This window comes from Hevea brasiliensis, chromosome 8 (assembly GCF_030052815.1).
Source record: "Hevea brasiliensis isolate MT/VB/25A 57/8 chromosome 8, ASM3005281v1, whole genome shotgun sequence".
NCBI lineage: Eukaryota > Viridiplantae > Streptophyta > Magnoliopsida > Malpighiales > Euphorbiaceae > Hevea > Hevea brasiliensis.
Window position 1 is genome coordinate 27477904 of NC_079500.1, and position 22926 is coordinate 27500829.

At 36.7% G+C, this 22926-nt stretch overlaps 2 protein-coding genes and 1 pseudogene across 2 annotated transcripts; 2 read left to right on the plus strand and 1 right to left on the minus strand.

Annotated features, from left to right (window-relative positions):
* The first annotated feature begins 8512 nt into the window (after positions 1-8512).
* LOC131182117 (uncharacterized) lies at positions 8513-9587 on the plus strand. The gene is made up of 3 exons (XM_058150762.1): positions 8513-8604; positions 8934-9060; positions 9378-9587. Exons 1-3 carry the CDS (start codon positions 8513-8515, stop codon positions 9585-9587), a joined length of 429 nt encoding a protein of 142 aa, XP_058006745.1.
* A 7512-nt stretch (positions 9588-17099) lies between these two features.
* LOC131182118 (protein FAR-RED IMPAIRED RESPONSE 1-like) lies at positions 17100-18583 on the minus strand. The gene is made up of 2 exons (XM_058150763.1): positions 18220-18583; positions 17100-18163 (listed from the first exon to the last, which is right to left on the minus strand). The coding sequence occupies exons 1-2, from the start codon at positions 18581-18583 to the stop codon at positions 17100-17102; spliced, it is 1428 nt and encodes a 475-aa protein (XP_058006746.1).
* Positions 18584-18670: 87 nt separating this feature from the next.
* On the plus strand, positions 18671-22339 carry LOC131182119 (cold-regulated protein 27-like; annotated as a pseudogene).
* Positions 22340-22926: the final 587 nt, after the last annotated feature.

Consider the following 22926-nt stretch of genomic DNA (forward strand, 5'->3'; position numbering starts at 1 on the left):
CCAACTTCGTTTAGCAATTTGATCAAGTTAAGTCCATAATTTGGTCTAATGTTCTTCATACGAAATATTCTACTATGTCTTAGTTTTCCATCGGTTTAATAGTCGCCTAAATTGGAGTTTTCTAGAGAGAGTTATGGCCATGCAAAATTTACTGTTCATATAGTCAAATTCTACAGATTACAGATTTCTGTCTCCAAGTTCAAGCCAAGTTTTAGGCAATTTCTGGGAAGTTTCTAGGTTGGGTCTCTTCATGAAAATTCTAGCCCTATGTCTTAAGTTTCATTGCCAATTGGTTTCACACCAATTGGAGTTGTGTAGCTCAATTTATGGGCTGTCATACACATTTCATGCAATTTTTTTGCCCCAATTATGTATACTACTTCAACTAAGCTTAATCTCATTATCAATTTCATTCAAAGACATCAAACCCTAACTTTTCTCCAATTTAGCTAAAACCTTAGTTTAGATTCCATACATGTTTTCTTTCATTTTCTTATGAAATTTCATGCTTTCTTATGTAAATTCATCACACCCAAACTTGATTGAAAGCATATTTGGTTAATCAAACATGAAAGAGAGAGCTTACCTCACTTGATGATTTTTCCCACTTCTAATCTCTTCCAAATCTTGTTCCTCTTCTAATCACTTGTTTCCCCTTGCTTTTAATCTCTAAATTAAAAATTAATTTGATGTTCTCTACCAATTAGATGGAAAACCCATGGAGGAAAAGCAAGGAATTGAGTTTTGAGAATGGGTGTCAATAGAGAAAGAAAGAAGAAGAAGAAAGAAAGAAAGAGAGAAGGAGAGAGAGTGGGTGGTAACTAAATGGGAAAGAAAGGAAAAAAATGACTTTTTAATTTGTTTTATCTTTTATATATATTTATTCTCAAAATTAGTTTATTTCAATTAAAATTTTTAATTATGTCAAAAATGTCATAAAACTTACAATTTTATTTCCTTTCTTTCTTTTTATATTTACACTAAATTTTCCTCAATATTTCTTCATAATTCAGTAATTTATTTTTATTTAATTAAATTGACCTTTTGGTCAAAAAAATCAACTCTTAAAGTGAATTGACCAAAATGTCCCTTATCGGGTCATAATCCCTCTTTTACAATATACCTGGTGAATCCTTATATTTTTGGGTCACTTGAATTTTTATTGTATCTATCTCAATTAATTTTCTATTTATTTTTGGTCCTCAAGGTGTTTTTAAATAGTACTAGTCACAGACCAAAAATGGTACTATTTATAACTCGGAGGTTCGGGGTGTTACAATTCTCCCCTCCTTAAAAATAAATTTCATCCTCGAAATTTACCTAGCCTCAGTCTCTGAATAGCTATGGGTGCTATCTCCTCATGTCCTCCTCATGCTCCCATTTAGTCTTCTGGGTTGAATGATGGTTCCACAGCACTTTCACCGGAGGTATTTGCTTGTTCCTCAACTGCTTCACCTCATATGCCAAGATCTTTATGGGCTCTTCATCATATGTTAGGTCTGGATTCACCTCAATCTCCTCTACTGGCAAAATGTGAGAGGGGTCTAATCTGTACCTCCTCAACATGAAAGACATTGTGAATCTTTTCCAACTCCGGAGGCAATGCAAGTCTATATGCCAATGGACTCACTCTTTCTAGAAGCTCATATGGCCCAATGAAGCAAGGACTTAGTTTCCCCTTTCTACCAAACCTCATGATCCTCTTCCATGGAGAAACTTTCAGGAATACCTTGTCACCCACACTGTACCGAATATCTCTTCTCTTTATGTCAATGTAGGACTTCTGTTTATCCGTTGCAATTTTGAGTCTGTCTCTAATGAGCTTAACCTTTTCTTCCGTCTGCTGCACTAATTCTGGGCCAATCAACTTCCTTTCGCCCACTTCATCCCAACACAAGGGAGTTCTACACTTTTTGCCGTAAAGTACTTCATATGGAGGCATCCCGATGCTTGACTGATAACTGTTATTGTAGGCAAATTCAATTAAAGGCAAGTATGTGTCCCAACTCTCTTCAAACTCAATCACACAAGCCCGAAGTATATCCTCCAAAATCTGAAAAATCCTTTCAGATTGGCCGTCTGTCTGTGGATGGAATGCTGTACTAAAGTTCAATCTAGTTCCTAGGGCTTTTTGGAGACTACCCCATAATCTAGAAGTGAACCTTGGGTCTCTGTCCGACACAATAGACACTGGCACTCCATGTAACCTCACCACATTATCAATGTACATTTTGGCCAATCTTTCCAGGCTGTAATCCATCCTCACTGGCAAAAAGTGTGTAGACTTGGTCAATCTATCAACAATAACCCAAACTGCATCATGATTCTTTTGTGTACGTGGAAGTCCAGTCACGAAATCCATAGTGATTCTTTCCAATTTCCACTCGGGAATTGGCAACAGTTGCAGCATCCCTGCAGGCACTTGGTGTTCTGCCTTTACTTGCTGATAAGTTAGGCATTTGGCAACATATTCTGCAATGTCTTTCTTCATTCCTCTCCACCAATAGTGCTCTTTCACATTTCTGTACATTTTGGTTCCACCAGGGTGCATTGCAAATGGTGAATCATGTGCTTCCTTTAAAATGGTCTGCCTGTAATACCCTAGGCAAATCCCACATCAGCAAAACACGGGAGAGATACTGGATTTATAAGTTGGCGGCTCGTAACCCCTAGTGACGCATTTTAAAACCGTGAGGGCTTCGGCCCAGAGCGGACATTATCACTAGTGGGCCGGGCCATTACACTGCCTCAGTTCAACATTCTCAGGAATGCACATTCTGCCCTTATATAACAACAAACCCTCATCACTTACTGATAATTCTGGTTTCTTGCCATCCTGAGCCTCTTCCATCAACTTCACATACTTATCATCCTTCTGTGCAACTACTTTAATTTGTTCTGCCAGCATTGATTTCACTTGCCAAGTAGCTACCATCTGCCCATCTTCATTAATCTCCAAATTAGCATGCAATGCCCTTAATTCATGCACCATGGACAAAGGAGAAACCCTCAAACTAGCCATAGTCTTGCGACTTAAAGCATCAGCTACAACATTTGCCTTTCCAGGCTGATAGTCTATCAAGTAATCATCATCTTTTATCAGCTCTAACCATCTCCTCTGCCTCAAATTTAACTCTTTCTGTGTGCCCAAGTATTTCAAACTTTTATGATCTGTGTATATATAACATCTCTCTCCATATAAGTAATGTCTCCAGATCTTCAAGGCAAAGACAATGGCTGCTAGCTCCAAGTCATGTGTAGGATAATTTCTTTCAAGCGGTTTAAGCTAGCGTGAAGCATAGGCAATAACGTTTCTATCTTGCATCAACACACAGCCTAATCTGTTATGAGAAGCATCACTGTATATGGTATACTCCTTACCCAAAGTGGGCAAGGTTAAGACCGGAGCTTAAGTTAAATACCTCTTTAACTCATCAAAACTTTCCTAGCATCAATCAGTCCATTGAAATTTCACATCCTTCCTAAGTAGCTTAGTCAGTGGAGATGCTAGCATGGAGAATCCCTTCACAAACCTTCGGTAATACCCGGCCAAACCAAGGAAACTCCAAACTTTCGTGACATTTTTAGGTGGCTTCCAATAAAGAATGGCTTCAACTTTGTTAGGATCCACCTGGATACCTTTTGCAGATACAATATGCCCCAAAAATGAAATCTCTTTTAGCCAAAACTCACATTTCGACAGTTTGGCATACAACTGCTTCTCCCTTAAAGTCTGCAATACTATCCTCAAGTGCTTGTCATGTTCCTCTGCATTCTTTGAGTACACCAAAATATCATCAATGAACACCACAATAAACTGGTCTAAATATGGCCTGAAGATAGTGTTCATTAGGCCCATAAAAGCAGTTGGAGCATTAGTCAACCCGAATGGCATTACCAAGAACTCATAGTGGCCATACCGAGTCTTAAAGGCAGTTTTAGGAATACTTTTCTCCTGCACCCTCAATTGGTAGTAGCCCGATCTCAGGTCAATTTTGGAGAATACAGTTGCATCCTTCAACTGATCAAACAAATCATCGATCCGTGGTAGAGGATATCTATTATTTACGGTCACCTTATTCAACTGTCTGTAGTTTATGCATAGGCGGAGAGTATCGTCCTTCTTCTTCACAAATAATACTGGTGCTTCCCAACGTGACACGTTAGGGTGGATGAAACCCTTATCTAACAATTCTTGCAATTGCACCTTCAACTCTTTCAACTCAGCAGGTTCCATCCTATAAGGAGTGATGGAGATTGGCTCCACACCAGGCATAGTCTCAATTTCAAACTGCACCTCTCTTTCCGGAGGTAATCCTGGCAATTCTTCCGGAAAGACATCTGAAAAACCCCATACCGTAGGAATATCTTTAATATCTGGACTCCCTACCTGGGTGTCTATCACATGAGCTAGATAAGCTTCATATCCATTTCTACTCATCTTTCTAGCAAGTGTAGCTGAAATGATGTTGGATGGCAATAACTGCCTCGCCCCGTGTATCACTACGTCTGCATACTCGAGAAGACCAAAAGTGACTGTCTTCAGTCTACAGTTGATTATGGCGTGATGCCTAGCTAACCAATCCATGCCCAAGATGATATCATAATCTCGGAAGGGCATGTTAATTAAGTCTGACAGGAATGTATGTCCTTGGATCATCAAAGGACAATCCTTATACAATTTGTTCACCCTAACCTCTTGCCCTAAGGGACTAGCCACTAGCACATCATAATCCATTTTCCTCAATTAGTCCATATTTATGATGTAATGCACCATATGTATCAATTAATGACAGTTGAGCATTTGTACTTATCAAAATTTTTCAAACATGCAATTTCAAAACTTGTATAAAAACCAAAGCTCTGATACCACTAAAACACGTCACACCTTATCCCTTGTAATGCATGGCATGTTCCCGTAGCATACCTAATGAATTACCGAACTACACCTACCGATAACCCATTAGTTATGCTACAAGGGATTTTAAACAAATTATATCTTTTGATCTTATTAATTCTTTTACGAAAAACTGCATGGGAATAGTTAAAATTCAATGTAAACATTCATTGGAAATAATGATAGACTAAATATTGCAAAAGTTACATTTCCATAAGCTTCAAAATACAATAAAAATAGTTACAAACTCAAAATACTCTAGTAATGCAGTGCTTTTTAATACAAACTGCTCAATGTTCGTACATCCATACATATAGGTATAAAATACATCTATAGGAATCACAAGGGTATACCTAATGTAAATACCCACAATCAATACCAAAATGCTGTTTCCAAGTCTCTCACTTAGTAGCCTTCTCTTTTCCCTTACCTGGGACAGCATAAAGAAGCTATCGCTAAGTATATCACTCAGTGGTGCACAACTAATAACTTTAAAACTTAAGGTAAAACACAATTTGTCAAAGCATAATAAATCACATTTTTCTTAAGCATGAAAACTTCACAATAGTTCTAAGTCCATAAAGGCCATTTATTGGAATAACATTTCAAATGAGAAATCACACTTCATTAATCACAATTTACAAAGCATTAGTGTTGCCAACATTAACACACAGTTCAGGCTATGACACAAAATTTCACGATCAGTGCCTTGTTGTACACCATGACAAAGCAATCTCAACCTCACTAACCATTATTAATGAGGGAAGGGCTAGCTAGCTAATGAGTACTCATGTAGTCTTACCCCACTAACCATTATTAATGGGAGACATAATCATATTAATTATCAAAACCCAAGTAGCCGTTACTACAAGGTAGTTCCGAAGGGACTGTTAAGCTAACTGTGGTTTCAAAACAACTTTCAAGAGTTTCTAAATTAATAATCACGTTTGCAAAACAATAACATATTCAAATCATCATAAAACCCATAAAAGGGGTGGCAACACACAAATTTCTTAAATACAAAAGAAAAACCATATCTCATTCAAAATGAACTCATTTCAAATCAAACTCATTCAAATAAACTCATTCAAATCAATTTACAAAGTTAAAACAAAGAAAAAGGTTAGTTGTGCACAAGCCTTCAACAATTCTCCTTCCTTGTTACCTACTTCTCCTTGTCTGTTCCAACTTCTTTTTCTACTGAAAATACACAAATAGAATACCTCAATGCCAATCTCAATTGCTTCCAAGAACTCATTATTTGCATGTCTAATGCATCCCAAGTTAGCTTTGAAAATTTTAGAATATTTTGGTTTTGAAACAGCTTGGTGCCCCAATCTTTGAACCCAATTTTTACCTAGTTTCGATCATAATTTGGTGAGGTATTCTTCATGAAAATTGTTCATTTAGGTCATAACTTTATTTTCCTTTTTAAAATGCCTAATTCGGAGCTGTGTAGCTCAAGTTATGATCAAAACACAGTTACTGTTTATGTTACTATTCATCCTACAGATTAAGTTCTGGCAAATTTATCAATCCAACTTCGTTTAACAATTTGATCAAGTTAAGTCCATAATTTGGTCTAATGTTCTTCATACGAAATGTTCTACTATGTCTTAGGTTTCCATCAGTTTAAGAATCGCCTAAATCGGAGTTTTCTAGAGAGAGTTATGGCCATGCAAAATTTACTGTTCATATGATCAAATTCTGCAGATTCTAGATTTCTGTCTCCAAGTTCAAGCCAAGTTTTAGGTAATTTCTGGGAAGTTTCTAGGTTAGGTCTCTTCATGAAAATTCTAGCCCTATGTCTTAAGTTTCATTGCCAATTGGTTTCACACCAATTAGAGTTGTGTAGCTCAATTTATGGGCTGTCAAACACACTGAACTTAGTGTGCAAATTCTGCCCTAGGTTCAATTTTTTCATTTCTTCAATTATTCCCACTAACCAACCTCAATTCATATTTAATTCACCCTAAATGACTATAATTTAGCATTGACACATCAATGACACTTCCTAGCACAAACCCCACAATTTTCAAACATCAAAGTTTGCAATTTTCTCTAATCCTACTATTTCATTACCTCCATTCATCAACCCAATGTCAATTCAAACTAAATAAACCTTAAATGATCATAATTTAACACTACACACTCTAATTTCACTCTCTAGCACCAAAGCTCCAATTTTCCCATGAGCCCTAATCTCCCTTAATTAAATTTATACACATTTCATGGAATTTCTTTGCCCCAATCATGTATACTACTTCAACTAAGCTTAATCTCATCACCAATTTCATTCAAAGACATCAAACCCTAACTTTTCTCCAATTTGGCCAAAACCCTAGTTTAGATTCCATGCATATTTTCTTTCATTTTCTTATAAAATTTCATGCTTTCTCATGTAAATTCATCACACCCAAACTTGATTGTAAGCATATTTAGTTAATCAAGCATTAAAGAGAGAGCTTACCTCACTTGATGATTTTTTCTACTTCCAATCTCTTCCAAATCTTATTCCTCTTCTAATATCTTGTTTCCCCTTGCTTTTAATCTCTAAATGAAAAATTAATTTGATGTTCTCTACCAATTAGATGGAAAACCCATGGAGGAAAAGCAAGGAATTGAGTTTTGAGAATGGGTGTCAATGGAGAAAGAAGGAAGAAAAAGAAAGAAAGAAAGAGAGAAGGAGAGAGAGTGGGTGGTAACTAAATGGGAAAGAAAGGGAAGAAATGGATTTTTAATTTGTCTTATCTTTTATATATATTTATTCCCAAAATTAGTTTATTTCAATTAAAAATTTTAATTATGTCAAAAATGTCATAAAACTTACAATTTTATTTCCTTTCTTTTCTTTTTATATTTACACTAAATTTTTCTCAATATTTCTTCATAATTCAATAATTTATTTTTATTTAATTAAATTGACCTTTTGGTCAAAAAAATCAACTCTTAAAGTGAATTGACCAAAATGCCCCTTATCAGGTTATAATCCCTCTTTTACAATATACCTGGTGAATCCTTATATTTTTGGGTCAGTTGAATTTTTATTGTGTCTATCTCAATTAATTTTCTATTTATTTTTGGTCCTTAAGGTGTCTTTGAATAGTACTAGTCACGGACTAAAAATGGTACTATTCATAACTCAGAGGTTCGGGGTGTTATAGTGGTGACAAAGGTGGTGGTGGTGGTGATAGGGTTGTGATGGAGTGATAGTGGTAGTGGTGGTGTTGGTGGTAGAATGATAATGGTGGTGGTGATGGAGTCGTGGTGGTGGTGGCAGTGGTGGAGTGATGGTGGTGGTGGTAGCGGTGGTTGAGTGATAGTGGTGGTGGTGGTCGTGTGATAGTGGTGGCAACAGAGGTGGTGGTGGTGGTGATGGAGTGGTGGTAGAGTGATAGAAGTAGTGGTGGTGGTAGTGGTAGAGTGATAGTGGTGGTGGTGGTGGTGGTGGTGGTGGTGGTAGAGTGGTGGTGGTGGTGGTGGTGGTCGTGATGGTAGAGTGATAGTGGTGATGTGATAGTGGTAGTGGTGGTGGTGGTAGTGGAATGATAGTGGTAATGGTGGTGATGGTGGTGGTAGAGCGATAGTGGTGGTCGTGGTGGTGGAGTGATAGTGATGGTAGTAGTTGTGGTGATGGAGATGGAGTGGTGGTGGTGGAGTAATAGTGGTGACAGAGGTGGTGGTGGTGGTGGTGGTGATGGAGTGGTGTTGGTGGTAGAATGATAATGGTGGTGGTGATGGAGTCGTAGTGGTGGTGGTAGTGGTGGAGCGATAGTAGTGGTGGTGGCAGTGGTAGAGTGATAGTGGTGGTGGTGGTAGTATGATAGTGGTGGCAACAGAGGTGGTGGTGGTGGTGGTGATGGAGTGGTGGTGGTGGTGGTGATGGAGTGGTGGTAGAGTGATAGAAGTAGTGGTGGTGGTGGTGGTGGTAGAGTGGTAGTGGTGGTGGTGGTGGTGGTGGTGGCGGTGTGATAGTGGTAGTCGTGGTGGTGGTAGTGGAATGATAGTGGTAGTGGCAGTGATGGTGGTGGTAAAGCGATAGTGGTGGTAGTGGTGGTGGTGGTGGTGGAGTGATAGTGATGGTAGTAGTTGTGGTGATGGAGATGGAGTGGTGGTGGTGGAGTAATAGTGGTGACAGAGGTGGTGGTGGTGGAGTGATAGTGGTAGTGGTGGTTTTGGTGGTAGAATGATAATGGTGGTGGTGATGGAGTAGTGGTGGTGGTGACAGTGGTGGAGTGATATTGTTGGTGGTGGTAGTGTGATAGTGGTGGCAACAGAGGTAGTGGTGGTGGTGGTGATGGAGTGGTGGTAGAGTGATAGTAGTAGTGGTGGTGGTAGTGGTAGAGTGATAGTGGTGGTGGTGGTGGTAGAGTGGTAATGGTGGTGGTGGTGGTAGAGTGATAGTGGTGGTGGTGTGATAGTGGTAGTGGTGGTGGTGGTAGTGGAATGATAGTGGTAGTGGTAGTGATGGTGGTGGTAGAGCGATAGTGGTGGTGGTGGTGGTAGAGTGATAGTGATGGTAGTAGTTGTGGTGATGGAGATGGAGTGGTGGTGGTGGAGGAGTAATAGTGGTGACAGAGGTGGTGGTGGTGGTGATAGGGTGGTGGTGGTGGTGATGGAGTGGTGGTGGAGTGATTGTGGCAGTGGTGGTGGAGTGATTGTGGCAGTGGTGGTGTTGGTGGTAGAATGATAATGGTGGTGGTGATGGAGTCGTGGTGGTGGTGGCGGCAGTGGTGGAGTGATAGTGGTGGTGGTGGTAGTGTGATAGTGGTGGCAACAAAGGTGGTGGTGGTGGTGGTGGTGGTGGTGGTGATAGAGTGGTGGTGGAGTGATAGTGGTAGTGGTGGTGTTAGTGGTAGAATGATAATGGTGGTGGTTATGGAGTCGTGGTGGTGGTGGCCGTGGTGGTGGTGGAGTGATAGTACTAGTGGTGGTAGTGTGATAGTGGTGGCAACAGAGGTGGTGCTAGTGGTGCTGATGGAGTGGTGGTAGAGTGATAGTAGTAGTGGTGGTGTTGGTGGTAGAATGATAGTGGTGGTGGTGATGGAGTGCTGGTGGTGGTGGCGGTAGTGGAGTGATAGTGGTGGTGGTGGTGGTGGTGGCAGTGGAGTAATAGTGGCGACGGTGGAGTAATAGTGATGGTGTGGTGGCGGTGGTGAGGTGATAATGGTGGTGGTGGTGGTGGAGTAATGGTGGTGGTGGTGGTGATGGAGTGGTAGTGGCGGTGGAGTGATAGTGGTGGTAGTGGTGGAGTGATAATGGTAGCAATGGTGTTGATGGTGATGGAGTAGTGGTGTGATGGTGGAGTGGCGGCATTAGCAACGGTGGTGATTTGCCAAGTTTGTATTTACATAATAAAAAAATATAAATTTTACAAAATTAATAATATATAGTAATAAATAATTTTTAAAATTAAAAAATATTAAATAATTTCAACCACCACCACTCCACCACTTCCACTATCACTCCACTACCACCAGCACTACCTCCAACCCCCACCACTCCACCACCACCACCACTACCCCCACCACTCCACCACCACCATCACCCTATCACTACCACCTCCACCAACACCACCACCACCACCAACACCCTATCACCACCCCCACTACTTCATCGCCACCACCACCCCCACTACCCACCACCACTGCCACCACTATGACACCACCACCACTCCAACATCACCACTCCACCAACACCAGTACCATCACCACTCCACCAGCACCACTACCATCACCACCACCCCTACCACCACCACCATTACACCACCGCTATCAATCTTAAAATCAAATTTAATATGTTATTTACTTTAATGCCATGACTTATTATTGTGAAAATTAATATCAATTTTAATATTCTATTTATTTTACTTAAATTTATATTTCAATTTTATATAATATAACTTTACTTAAAATAGTATAACATAGCATGTTATATAACTTATAGCATATAACTCCACCACTACTACTATACTTTAATATATAGATTTATTATTATAAAAATTAATATAAAATTTAATATGGTAATTACTTAACTTTAAATTTCAAATTTATATAAAAGTAATTTTTTACAAACGTAATATTAACATTTAATTAAAAAAATGACATAATTAAATGCATAATTGGGTGGAGCATTCGAATTTATGTGTATTGGTTCGATCTGAAATGAACACTAGTTTTTTTTTCAGAAACCAAACCGACCCACATTGATTCAAAAAAAAAATTGTCCTTAACGCCAACATTTACTTAGTGTGGAGCCATGCATATTCAATATGAAGGGGTTATTAATTCCATTACATATTTCCAATGACAATGTTGGACATATTTCCAATGACAATGTTGGACATATCTCTTTGAACAATAAAGATCTTTGAGCCGTCAAAAGTAATTGACATCTCCAATTTTCAATGGCATGCTCATCCCTTTCCCATGCTCATCATTCAAGTATCACCCTAAAACATATCTACCACCCTAAAACACATCTGATTCACATATCTATCAGTAGTTGTTAGCTGACAAACAAGTATCATACCCTCCTCTCTCAAATCTTTATCTTATCAATTGAAGCAATAATGTCAGACACATTTGAGGTTCATATACTGAGGATGTAATCAAATTCCAATCCATGGTAAGTGAAACCTTCATCTATAATCTGTTATGTATGATTCATGTACCTCTTTCAAATCTAAGTTCTTTTGTGTTTGTGTTCTTCCAAGTTAATCCCGTCAAGGTTTTTAAGAGAGAGAATGGACCAATTTCAAGTGACATTTCATTTGCGCACACCATCAAATGAAACCTGGGAAGTGCTAGTCAAAGCAGGGCTAGGAGTATCTATAATTGACAAGGGATTATCAGAATTCATGGATTGCCACAAAGTAGAACTGAACTACAAATTAATCTTCACTTTCAATCCTCCATATGAATTTAAAGTGGTCATACTCAATTCTGGTGGTAGAGAGATTTACTACCCTAAGAGGATGCAAAAGCAAAACATAGGGCTAACCAATGTTTATCAAAATACAATGCATGCAAATCTAGATACAGGTGAGAAATTTCAATTTTTTTTCTTACCAAATTATATGCTATTCATAAGAATGAATTGTTACGCAATTGTTTAATTATTTGTACTGCCATGTAGATGTTCATGAGAATGAATTGTTACGCAATTGTTTAAATTATTTATACTACCGTGTAGATCATTTGGTGTCACAGAACCATGTCAATCCTTCTCAATGGTCATTTAAATTTGTTTGTAAGAATTATGATTGGAAATATAAAGTGGTATGCTTTACTATCATTTGTAGTACATTAATTTTCTGTACACACAATTTCAATTGGATTTTTTTTTATTACTTTTAATAGTGTCAACTTTATTTTGAAAGGATATCCCTGCACTTGAAGCTGTGCAATTTATTGGACGAGACAGAACCATAATCATTGTATGGAAGCTGCCTAAACCTAGACGAAGATTAGATCATCCCATGCCATTTAAACTTGGGTATGTTTGTACAGAGGAGACATCCAGACATGGATTGAAGCCAAAACTGAGAGCAAGAATTGCAAAGGGATGGGTTCAGTTTGTTAGATTCTATGGACTAGAGAAAGCGATGAGTGCACCTTCATCCAATCAGTTATGGACAGATCAAGCTTCTCCATTTCTGTCATTCGCATGGGTCATCATATTTAAATTGTTACTATTTTCAACTTTTAATGGTTCATTTGATGGATTTTGTTTTAAACTTGCATTGATATCTTGTTCCAATGGTTTTTTTTTTTTTTTCGGGTTATTATTGAGCACTTTAAGTCTGTTATTTTGTTAAAAACAATGAAATATCCTTTTTAATTTTATTGATATGGTAGCTCTCTATTAATGAAAAGGAAATGCTTTTTGGCACAAAAAAAAATGTCACAAATGGCACAAATGGATGTAAATTGTCTAACTCACCCTCCATATGAATGGAAGGAATATTGGGAGGGAAAATGGTGAACAAATCTTGACGCCATTGCTTTACCAAGAGCACGCGATATTGCAAGGTTTTAGTGTTGTAAAAAAATCATGTTCGAAGGGCCAAAAATATTATTGTATCAGTTGTGATAGGGGAAGAAAATCAAATGCTAATAAATCATAAAAAATGATTGAATTATATTATTAACACCACTTCACTACTATTAGAATAATCACCAATACGACCACCAATAGTTAAATCAACACCACTGCTATAATCACCATGTGTACAATATTGCCACAATTATCATCATTAAATCATTGTTTTTAATTTAAATATAGAGGGAGATAGTCAAAGATATTTAGAGAATGATAGAAATAAAAAGAGTTATAGACAGAGATATCAAGATTATCATATATATAAAGATAAATAGAGAGAGAGAGATAAAGATGTGGAGAGAGGGATATAGAAATATATAAATCAATATATGTGTTGATTTTTTAATAACTCTTGTGTGTGTGTGTGTGTGTGTGTGTGTGTGTATTTCATACAAAAAATTATCGGATGAGGGCTAATAGCCTGACTAGCATTGGCGCATGCTTCCCAGCATGGTTAAGGGTTCGAACCCTCCCTGTGTCAGATTCTTTTTTTTTCCCTTTAAACACACCTTAACAAGATAAAGTCATTTCCATTGAAGAAATTATTGGATGAGGGCTAATAGCTCGACTGGCACTGGAGCATGCTTCCCAGCATGGTTAAGGGTTCAAACCTTCCCTGTGTCAGATTTTTTTTCCTTTTTAATATCACTATTCCCACTACATTTCCGTTTATTAAATGGGCAATTAATATCCAGATGAGTATTGAGGGGGTTTGTTGACTGCCATTATCTTCCCTTCAAACATTAATAAACGGTCAAAGATCTACCTAACACAGAGATTGAGAGAGAAAATAAAAAATGGTGAGATATTTCCTTTTTAACTGAAAGAGAAAGAATCCTCTCTTCAGAGCACCATGGGAGAAAAGGATAGGTTCTATTTCATTGTTGAACAACACTAATAGGATCGTAAGCTCTTTGTATCCTTTTATCTAATTTTTTTTTCTTTATTCAATATAAAATAGAAATAAGTGATAATTTACTTATGCTGATATAATATCTGTTTCTCATCCTTTTTTTTACGTATACAGAGGATTCCAAATCATGTGACTCATCTGCTGGACGATTTAAATTTTGATACCATAAAACTTTTTGTCAAAGGTATGGAAGGTCATTCATGGCAGGTTGCGGTTGTAGTGGCTGAGAAAGATGGGAATTTATATTTTACAGATGGTGTTGATGAACTTATCAAATACTACAAGCTGAAACAGAAGTTCTGTATCATATTTTCTGTCATCAGTACACAGGAGGTTGAGATGTTAATGTTCGATACAAAAGGAGTTGAGATTGATTATGGATTTCCACCATTACCGGAAGCAATTCAAATATCTTCAGATGATGATGATGTAATAGGTGAATTTGCTAACTTTTGCATTATGAGTATTTTTTTTTTATTTCTTTCATGCAACCAATAAAATAATAAGAACTTGCTTTGTTTTTCTCTTATTATTATTAAATTCCATGTTTTTTATAGAGCACAAGACTAATCCTGAAGCGGAACCCCTTCCTACTCAGCCAAACTTTGTGTATGTGATGAACATCGCTGATTGGAAATACAAAGTGGTAAACTAGCCTTTTTTGAATTATGTTGAAAACTTTATTGATTATGTAAATTATTTTTCAAATAGTTATTGACATGTATAAAATGTATCTTGTGTTGTTTACTAGAATATTCCAATTGAATTTGCAAAGACGTTTCTTGGTTTGAATGGGAGGTTCGTTCACATACAAGTAGCTGGTGTGCGTAAACAATTTCAAGTTCAGTATGTGACTCAGTTTAGTCAAGAGGGAGTCTTCAAGAAAGCAAGGTTTGAAAAAGGATAGCGTGCATTTGTGCAGGAAAACCAATTAGGAAAGGATGATGAGGTGGAATTCACTTTGACAGTGGCTGATGACAATAGGATTGAGTTTCAAACTGAAATTACAAGGGCTGGGCAGTAGCTACAGTTTGGATAGGGTCCTTTTTGGTGTTGTCTTATATATATAGTATGCTAAGTTTATGTTTCATGAGACAATATGCTATGCTATCCTCTATGTGTGCCGAATGTTTTGCCATAATTTTTATCCTTACTAAATTTGGAAGCTGGATTTTTTTTTTTTTTTATTACAGTACTGTTTTCATTGGCTTGGGGACTGCTATTGTATATGAATTGGGCATGTTACCAAGCCTTTGCTGTAAGGAAACTAGCATTTGTTTTTCAAATTCAAGTTATTGCATATCTGCAATATATTAAAATTCTGATGGAATGCTTTTCCTCATTTGTGAAAATTAAGTCCCTATAACAATACATAGGATGTTATATATAAATAGCAGCAGGCTAAACATTTGTTCCTACTATTCATCTTCCAATTGACAGAAATTGTGTATATGCATTAACTATTGAGTAAGAGGAAAGCACTCTAGCTTGATCTCTAGCACCCCCCTCTCGACATTTTGTAGCTTGAGGCTTATTTCTTATTTTATCGTCCCATCTACTAAGGTGATGAAGATAGATACAATGCTTTACAATAAAGAGTTTCTTAGAAACAAGATGAAGATAGATACAAATAAGGGTTTGTTCAATAAATCAATAGTATACTTCTTTAAACTTTTTCAAAAAGATAATTGGAACTCACATAATATTAATTATAGTGGGTAGCTCAAGAAAAGCATAGGAACTCTCATCCTATTTACTCAAGTAGTTGTTAGATAGAAGAGAGAGAATGAAAATTCAAATTATACTCTATCTCCTCACATCTCTTCCATTCAAAATTTTAATAAGGATAGTTATATCATTTTATAAGCATTTGTGCTATTTGTGCCACAACATTTGTGCCGTTTAGCACTGTCTGACCATGGCTATGATTGTAATCCAGAAATGTAATCTCAACTTAACAAGGAAAATAATCTTACATGAGTTATAATAAATTATATAATATGCTATGTCTTGCTTACATAAGAAGTAGAAGCAGACTAAAATTAGCTAACTAATTTTGATAAGTTATAATCGCAACTCTAGCTATTTCATAAGATAAGTTGTAATAAAATTTAAAAAAATTGCTATTACATTGATGATACTATTCTAATTTCTCAACCAGTTCCATTGTAATGCTTAGTAGTATAATGGGTTCCTTAATGCCTAATATTATGATGGCTTGGTATAGTTCCACAGACAATCGGATTAATTACAACATCAGTAACATTGCCTTGTGTTTGGCTACTTGGTGTTTGGCTATTATGCGGCCCAACCTTTACATGTAAAAGGACACAAGTTACATGAAATATCTAAAAAAAAATGAAATAAATAACATTAGTACTGATTTAAAAAAAAAAAAAAAAGCCTGCTCAGCAATATTCGAGTTAATATTGTTTCTTAGTCGACCTCTACGCCTGCCCCTTCCACTGTTTCTATTCCTACCAGAATTTGCTAATTGAGTGATTTCCCTTACTGATCTGTGCCTGTTTATTCGTGGCTGTCCACAACTGCCAGTCACATGTGGATTAAGAATAACTCTTTCATTTTCTTCATTTTCATCAACATTGTTAGTGTCAATAGTAGCCTGTGCATTACTGGTAGGAGCAATCATTCCATCATTCTAGCTCAATAAATCCCGCTTTAATTCAGCCAACCATTGTTTCACAAATTTGATCTTATTGTCATCATAAGCTAAATCGGATGCTTCTTGAAATAACCTCTCCATCTCCTTATATCTCTCAAATTCCTCTGTCATATGTGGGTACCCTCCGTGAAAAACTTTTTACTATGGACACGGTTAACATCTTTTCTCCATCGCCTAAACAAATATCATTCGTTGATGAACTTTATGTCTTTGAGTGACATCAACCTCATGATATGGCAACACAGTATTCCTTTTGATTCGAATTTCTTGCAATTGCAGCTGAAATATTGGCCATTTTCCTTGTACTCTACATCATAAACAAACCCCCTACGAAACCAGTTGTTGATTATGGATTTCTCCATAATTTTATGTCTCTCAATTCCTGGCTCATTATCTGCTTCACGCCTTCCCTCTTCAGTTGGCTAAATGACATGGCAATACCACATTCGTTTAATCTCCTCTTGAATGAGCTTGAATATTGAATTAGTAAATGCCTTTTAAAACTATTGTTCCCATTCAAAAACAGATATGCAATTTACAACTGTGTTTTTTGATTTGAAATCAGCATAGAACTCCTTTTCAATCTTGTCACACATAGCAATCTGATACTGCTCCACAAATTGCTTTAGTGTGCTCATTGAGTTAACATACCCATCAAAATATGCATGCATGCTCTCACTCCTTTGAGTCGAAACCATTCCAGCCCAAAATGTGTGATTGAGATAAATTGGAACCCAATACTCCCTATCAACATATAATTTGGAAAGCCATTCATTTCTTTCCAACCCATGCTTCACCACAAACTCATTCCAATTTCTCTCAAACATCTCAATGGTTAAGCTATCATATATTACAGCTTTAAACTCAAGGCATGCACTATCATAATCAATAGCACCCCTAAACTTCTCAGGTACTTTGCATAATATATGCCACAAGCAAAATCTGTGTCTAGTATTAGGCATTACCTCCCTAATGGCTTTCCTCATGTTCTCGCATTGATCTATAAGAATAGAATTAGGATGAACATCTCCCATTGCTTCAAGCCACGTCTTGAACAACCACTTAAAAGTGTTTGCATCTTTATGTGAGATTAAGGCGCATCCTAATAAAATAGATTGCCCATTATGATTTACTCCAACAATGGTAGCAAATGGCAACTTGTATCGATTAACAAGGTAAGTAGTGTCAAAACTAACAACATCACTGAATTCCTCGTAAGCAGCTCGACTACGAGAATGAACCCATAGAACATTTGAAAGCCTGGAATCATCATCAAGATCAAATGAATAGAAAAACTCAGGATCGTTTCGTTGCATTCTCACAAACAACTTGCGTATAGCCTCAGCATCACCATCACCAAGTCGTAGCCTCCTCTTTCGCTCAATGAAGTTTCGACAATCCTTTGACAAACAGCTTAAATTTTCTGGTCCACCTGCTTGAACTTCAAGCAACCTAATGCTTTTTGCGGGTCTTATGCCAGCTATATCGTTTGCCTCCAATCTCCTCTTCATATCCATATTCAGTGACCTGTGAGCAACCATCAATCTAGACATAGAAGGTTCCAAATCTGCCACATTCCATTTTCTCTTAGGATTGCATTAATCTTTGCAGGACAATTTATACTTTTTGATGATTTTGCACCAATTGCTTTCCTTCCTTTATCGCAACTAATTGTTTGATATTTACGAGATCCACCCCGTACATTAACTGCTGGTCTTTTAAAAATACTAAAACCTTTCAATCTAGCATGTTCTTTATAGAAGTTGAACATAGTGCTGATACAAGGAAATAACATCCCTGTCAGAGGACCTTCTTCAATAGCATTAGTGTTTGCTACTGCTCCAATGCCTCCTTTGTTCATATCTTGATCACCAGCTGATTCATCTTCCTCCACATCTTCAGCGAGCAAACTATCATCTTCACTAAAATCAAATATCTCATCAAACAATTGCCTACGGTATGACCTTCCCTCATTTAACCCCGTCATTACAAAATTGAAAAAACAAAGAGAATGAATCAACTTTAAAAGGAAAAACAAAGAATGAAAATATTTTAAGGACGGCATAAACAAGGAATGCTCATCATTGCTACATGTGTTAGCTCATATGTGCATGCATTAATGTAATAGACACACTCATCGAATCATCAGTTCTTGAATGGTGTGTATGGCTGCAAGCAATAATAGCTTGTTGCATGCACGCTTTCCTTTGCATGAGCCATAAAATGAGCTACCTCATCAACTCCAAACTTTGAAGCCATTTTTAAACTGTTTCCTCTCTTTCTTTTAAGGGTATAATAGTAAAACTACAGACATTAGTACCATTTGAGCTAACTCAAATTGAGCTATTTAGCAGTGCTCAAAATATAATTCCGTCGATGTTGCCGGATCACGAGGCAATGGTAGTTGATTGCGTGGCTGAGTTGACCAGGACGACCTCGGACTCTTCTGCCTTAACCGGTGATACCTCCAGGGATTTCTCGCTTCACAATGCGTCTTCAATCTAGGTAAATTCATAATTCTCATCGTTTTGTTTCCCTTCCAGTATTTTTGTTGAAATTTGCTTTGTTTGGAATTTTTTTTTTCTCAAAGGCTTTGTTTGGAAATTAACGCCAAAATTTTTGCATCCGGATGAGATCTTATTGCAGAAAACGAACCGAGAGTTTTTTATTTTCTTAAAAAAAAAATGGTCAGTGTTTCTACTCCTATGATCATATAAAATATTCATTCTTTTTTCTGATTTCACTAGCATATGTTGCTTCGTATTTCTAAAACTATATATATATATATATATATATATATATATTGTTAATTTTATATCAATAATATAATAAATTATATTTTTGCGTGATTATATTATATATTATTAATTGTAATTAAAAATTATTAATACTATATAAAAATATATAATATTACATAAAAAATATAATCACACAAAAATATAATTTATTATATTATTATTGATATAAAATTAACAATAACTTGCGTCAAGAATTTATTATTATTATTATTATTATTATTATTATTATTATTATTATTATTATTTTACTTTAGCTTCAGCAGAATTTAGCAGTTTGGAAATGAAATTTGCTAATTAGCGGTTGCTTTTCCTTTCTTTTGATCTCAGAGTAAATTTCTAGCATTGACATATTTTAGTTTTCATTTACTTGGTTGATGTTTTTGCTTGATTTTTTAAATGTCATTAGTTTATTTTTTAATTTTTTTTAAAAAATGGATCCCATTTGGGGATTTACCGTGATGATTGTGCTGAAAGTAGGAGAATTCTATCTTTTTCGTTGCTACTGGTGGGCAGCTCCTTGGAATAGCGTCTTTTCTATCTATGTTTTCCTTTCCCGTTTCCTTGATTAGTTCAATGCTTTAGTGTCTTGTAATGCCATTTATGTAGATTTTAGTGCTATACCTGCCATCCTAACTGGTGAAGTTGTTACAATTTTCCTAGAGTACAAATCATAAATTTTTAAGCATATCTATATTTGTCGATAGAGTATATCAGATATATCTGCCCAAAACCGCAGTGAATCTCTGGGAACTGGCAACTTCATTAATTTCTTGGTTGTTGCATTAATCCAATGTAAAATCATGAATTTCTAGCGTTTCATGAGTGTAATTTAAGTAGCTGACAAATTTTTAATCTTGTTTTGATTTTTTGTTATCAATGAAGGGCCCGTCTACAGTGTGGACCGATGAGAAGCACAGCTTATATCTTGATTCATTAGAAGCATCGTTTGTTAATCAATTATACCAATCCATTACTTCGCGTGGTTGCTTGCAAAATATATTATGGGGGCCATATTCATCCCAAGCACTGCCAACCAATAGCTGTAATTCTTCACACCAGGTCCGGGACGCCCCTACCCTTCTCCCTCTCTCTTCTTTTTTGCTCTCTTTCAGTTAGTGTGGATGCTCCGAGGATGTGAGGGAAGGGGGCTAGATCCCTCAGTTACCTGCACATTGAGGCAGGTACCTGAATGCGGGGTTGGGACTTTATCTCATTATCTCAAGTTTCTTCTTTTCTTCCCATCCCCACTCCCTGGCATTGCCTCCAAAAAGAAAAATATAACACAGACAGGACGAGGGAGAGATAGACACATACACACACACACTTAAAATTGGGACCTTCACATTTTCATTCATTTTCCCACCTTCTTTACGAGGTCTATTTGTTGTTTATTTGTTCTTATTCTTGATCATATTTCAGTTCATGGTTCTACAAGATGGCTTTTGGAAGAAAAGCAACTCGAAAAGGAATAAACCTTTGCTGGAAAGCACAGCTGATTCTCAATTTATTCAGAAAAACCCATGGATAAGCCATTTTACATCTGCAAGAAAGCGGTGTATAGCAGCATGTCATGATCGAGAACATTGTGTACCCTCTACTGGAAGAGTTCGTGCAGGAAGGAGTTCTCCAGCCTTCTATGGATCCACAAGACCCTCACAGCTAGACCCTGCATGTAGTCTATGCCATCACAATTCAGTTAGCATTGCTATAGGTATTAGTTCCTCTACACATCTTGGAAAGTTCTCCTTGGCATGCATTTTTTTTTGTTTCTAGAAGCAACCAAGTGGTACGTGATTGCAATCACTAATTCCTTCTGAAATTTGTCCTCTGGCCTGGTATTTCTCTATCATATACTAAATAAAATGTCCTTGCTCTGCATCCGCCCCTTCTCTCTCTCTCTCTCTCTCTCTCTCTCTCTCTCTCTGTGGTGCTGTTGCTTGCACAGAGAAAATAGTGTTTAGAGAAGTGTTATTCTCTATGATGGCTGACGAGGTAAAGAATCTAAAAATGTCTATATTTACTAGTTGGGCTTCATGATTTCGCCTGACTCCGTGGAAAGTATAGTTTACAATTATAGTTGGTTTTTACCATTTCTCTGTTTTCCATGATCTTTGGCTGGAACCCTTGCATGTGTGAACTTTCACCTAATTAATGCCGTACACTTCTAAAGATATATATATATATTATTTTCTTTTCATTTTTAGCCTTCTTCATGAATTCAAATTCTCAATTTATATTTTTAGAGTGTTTGGTTTGATTGTCAATCCATCCAGAATTGTTTTGCTATGCAATGCTAATGACAGTTATGGAAACAAGGTTATTGATAAAAGTTACACAACCTAGGTTGTTGAGTAAATTAATATTTTGATTGTTTTTCTTGCTGCATAGATACTTTAAAATTCCTTTTAGGCATGACAAAAGAGCACTTGAGTACATGTGTTTTGAGATGCATGAAAACCTTTGACACTGTGATTATTGCAGTATTTCCCTAGCTTGATGATTTTTTCCTGTTTATGGCTTTTGAGTTGATCTTCAACTTTTTTTTTTTTTACTGAAATCTTAGGTTTCCTGCAGAGGTTTCAGATCAGAACTTTGTCGATGATGAACAAGGAGAGAAGTCAAGCTCTGTGGCCGTTGTGAAAAGGTTGAAGGTAGCTGAGGCTGATGCTTCAAGCAATGATCAAGTAATTTACAGAATGAACTTGTATTTATATGCTTAGTTTTGATTTCTAGATATGCGTGTCTGGGTTAGGGTGTTAAAAGTTCTTGGTTCTTGTAGTCGAGCAATATCTGTTTCAGGTTGTACCTTTTGTGAATTCTAAAATAAACAATGTTTCAACTGCCAGTCAAGCTGCCTCAGAAAGAGAAGAACAGGTGCATCCTCGATTGCTGCCAGAACACCTGATAACTTCGTCTACCCAAAATCTGATCTTCATTATTTCTAAGAGAGAGCTAAGTTGGAAATGAAGGTTAACATTCGACTAATGCACTGAAAGAGGGAGATACAATGGGGTTTTTCATGTTGCCCCTAGTTGAAGATTTTGAGAGAGATGCAATGAGCAATATTTTATTAGGTAACCTTTCTGAAGATGACTCTTGCTGATTACTACTAATGATGTGGAACTAGTTCTGTTATAAAATCCTTTTAGGAAATGAGATATACATATCTGCTGTATGATAGCAAGCTAGTTAATTCTACAAGATAAGTTTCTCTCTTATTTTCCTTTTCCTTCATCCAGTTTTGTAAATTGAATTCAATTTGTAGAGAAACATTGAACCTTTTGTGTATTTAGAAGATGGAGGAGGAATTTTCCAAAAAAAAAAAAAAAGATCATACATGCTGCAGCAGCAGCAGCAAGTGTGTTCTGATATACGAATAAATAAGTTTTTTTTTTTTTTTTATTCATTTGCTAGTAGCTTCAATAGGTGGAAAAAGTGTTTATGGCAAGAGTCTAGGATGAGTAGTTAGTTAATCTGTTGAAGAATTTGTTGGAATTGTTAAAGGATGAGCTGAAGTTTTTATAGCCACATA

Coding starts and splice junctions, on each gene's coding strand:
- LOC131182117 (XM_058150762.1), top strand. CDS start 8,513: ATGGTAGTAGTTGTGGTGATGGAGATGGAGTGGTGGTGGTGGAGTAAT. Junction 8,605..8,933: donor GGTGGTGGTGATGGAGTGGT/GTTGGTGGTAGA, acceptor GTGGTGGTAAAG/CGATAGTGGTGGTAGTGGTG. Junction 9,061..9,377: donor GTGGTGGTGGAGTGATAGTG/GTAGTGGTGGTT, acceptor TGGTGGTGGTAG/AGCGATAGTGGTGGTGGTGG.
- LOC131182118 (XM_058150763.1), bottom strand. CDS start 18,583: ATGACGGGGTTAAATGAGGGAAGGTCATACCGTAGGCAATTGTTTGAT. Junction 18,164..18,219: donor TGGTGCAAAATCATCAAAAA/GTATAAATTGTC, acceptor GGAATGTGGCAG/ATTTGGAACCTTCTATGTCT.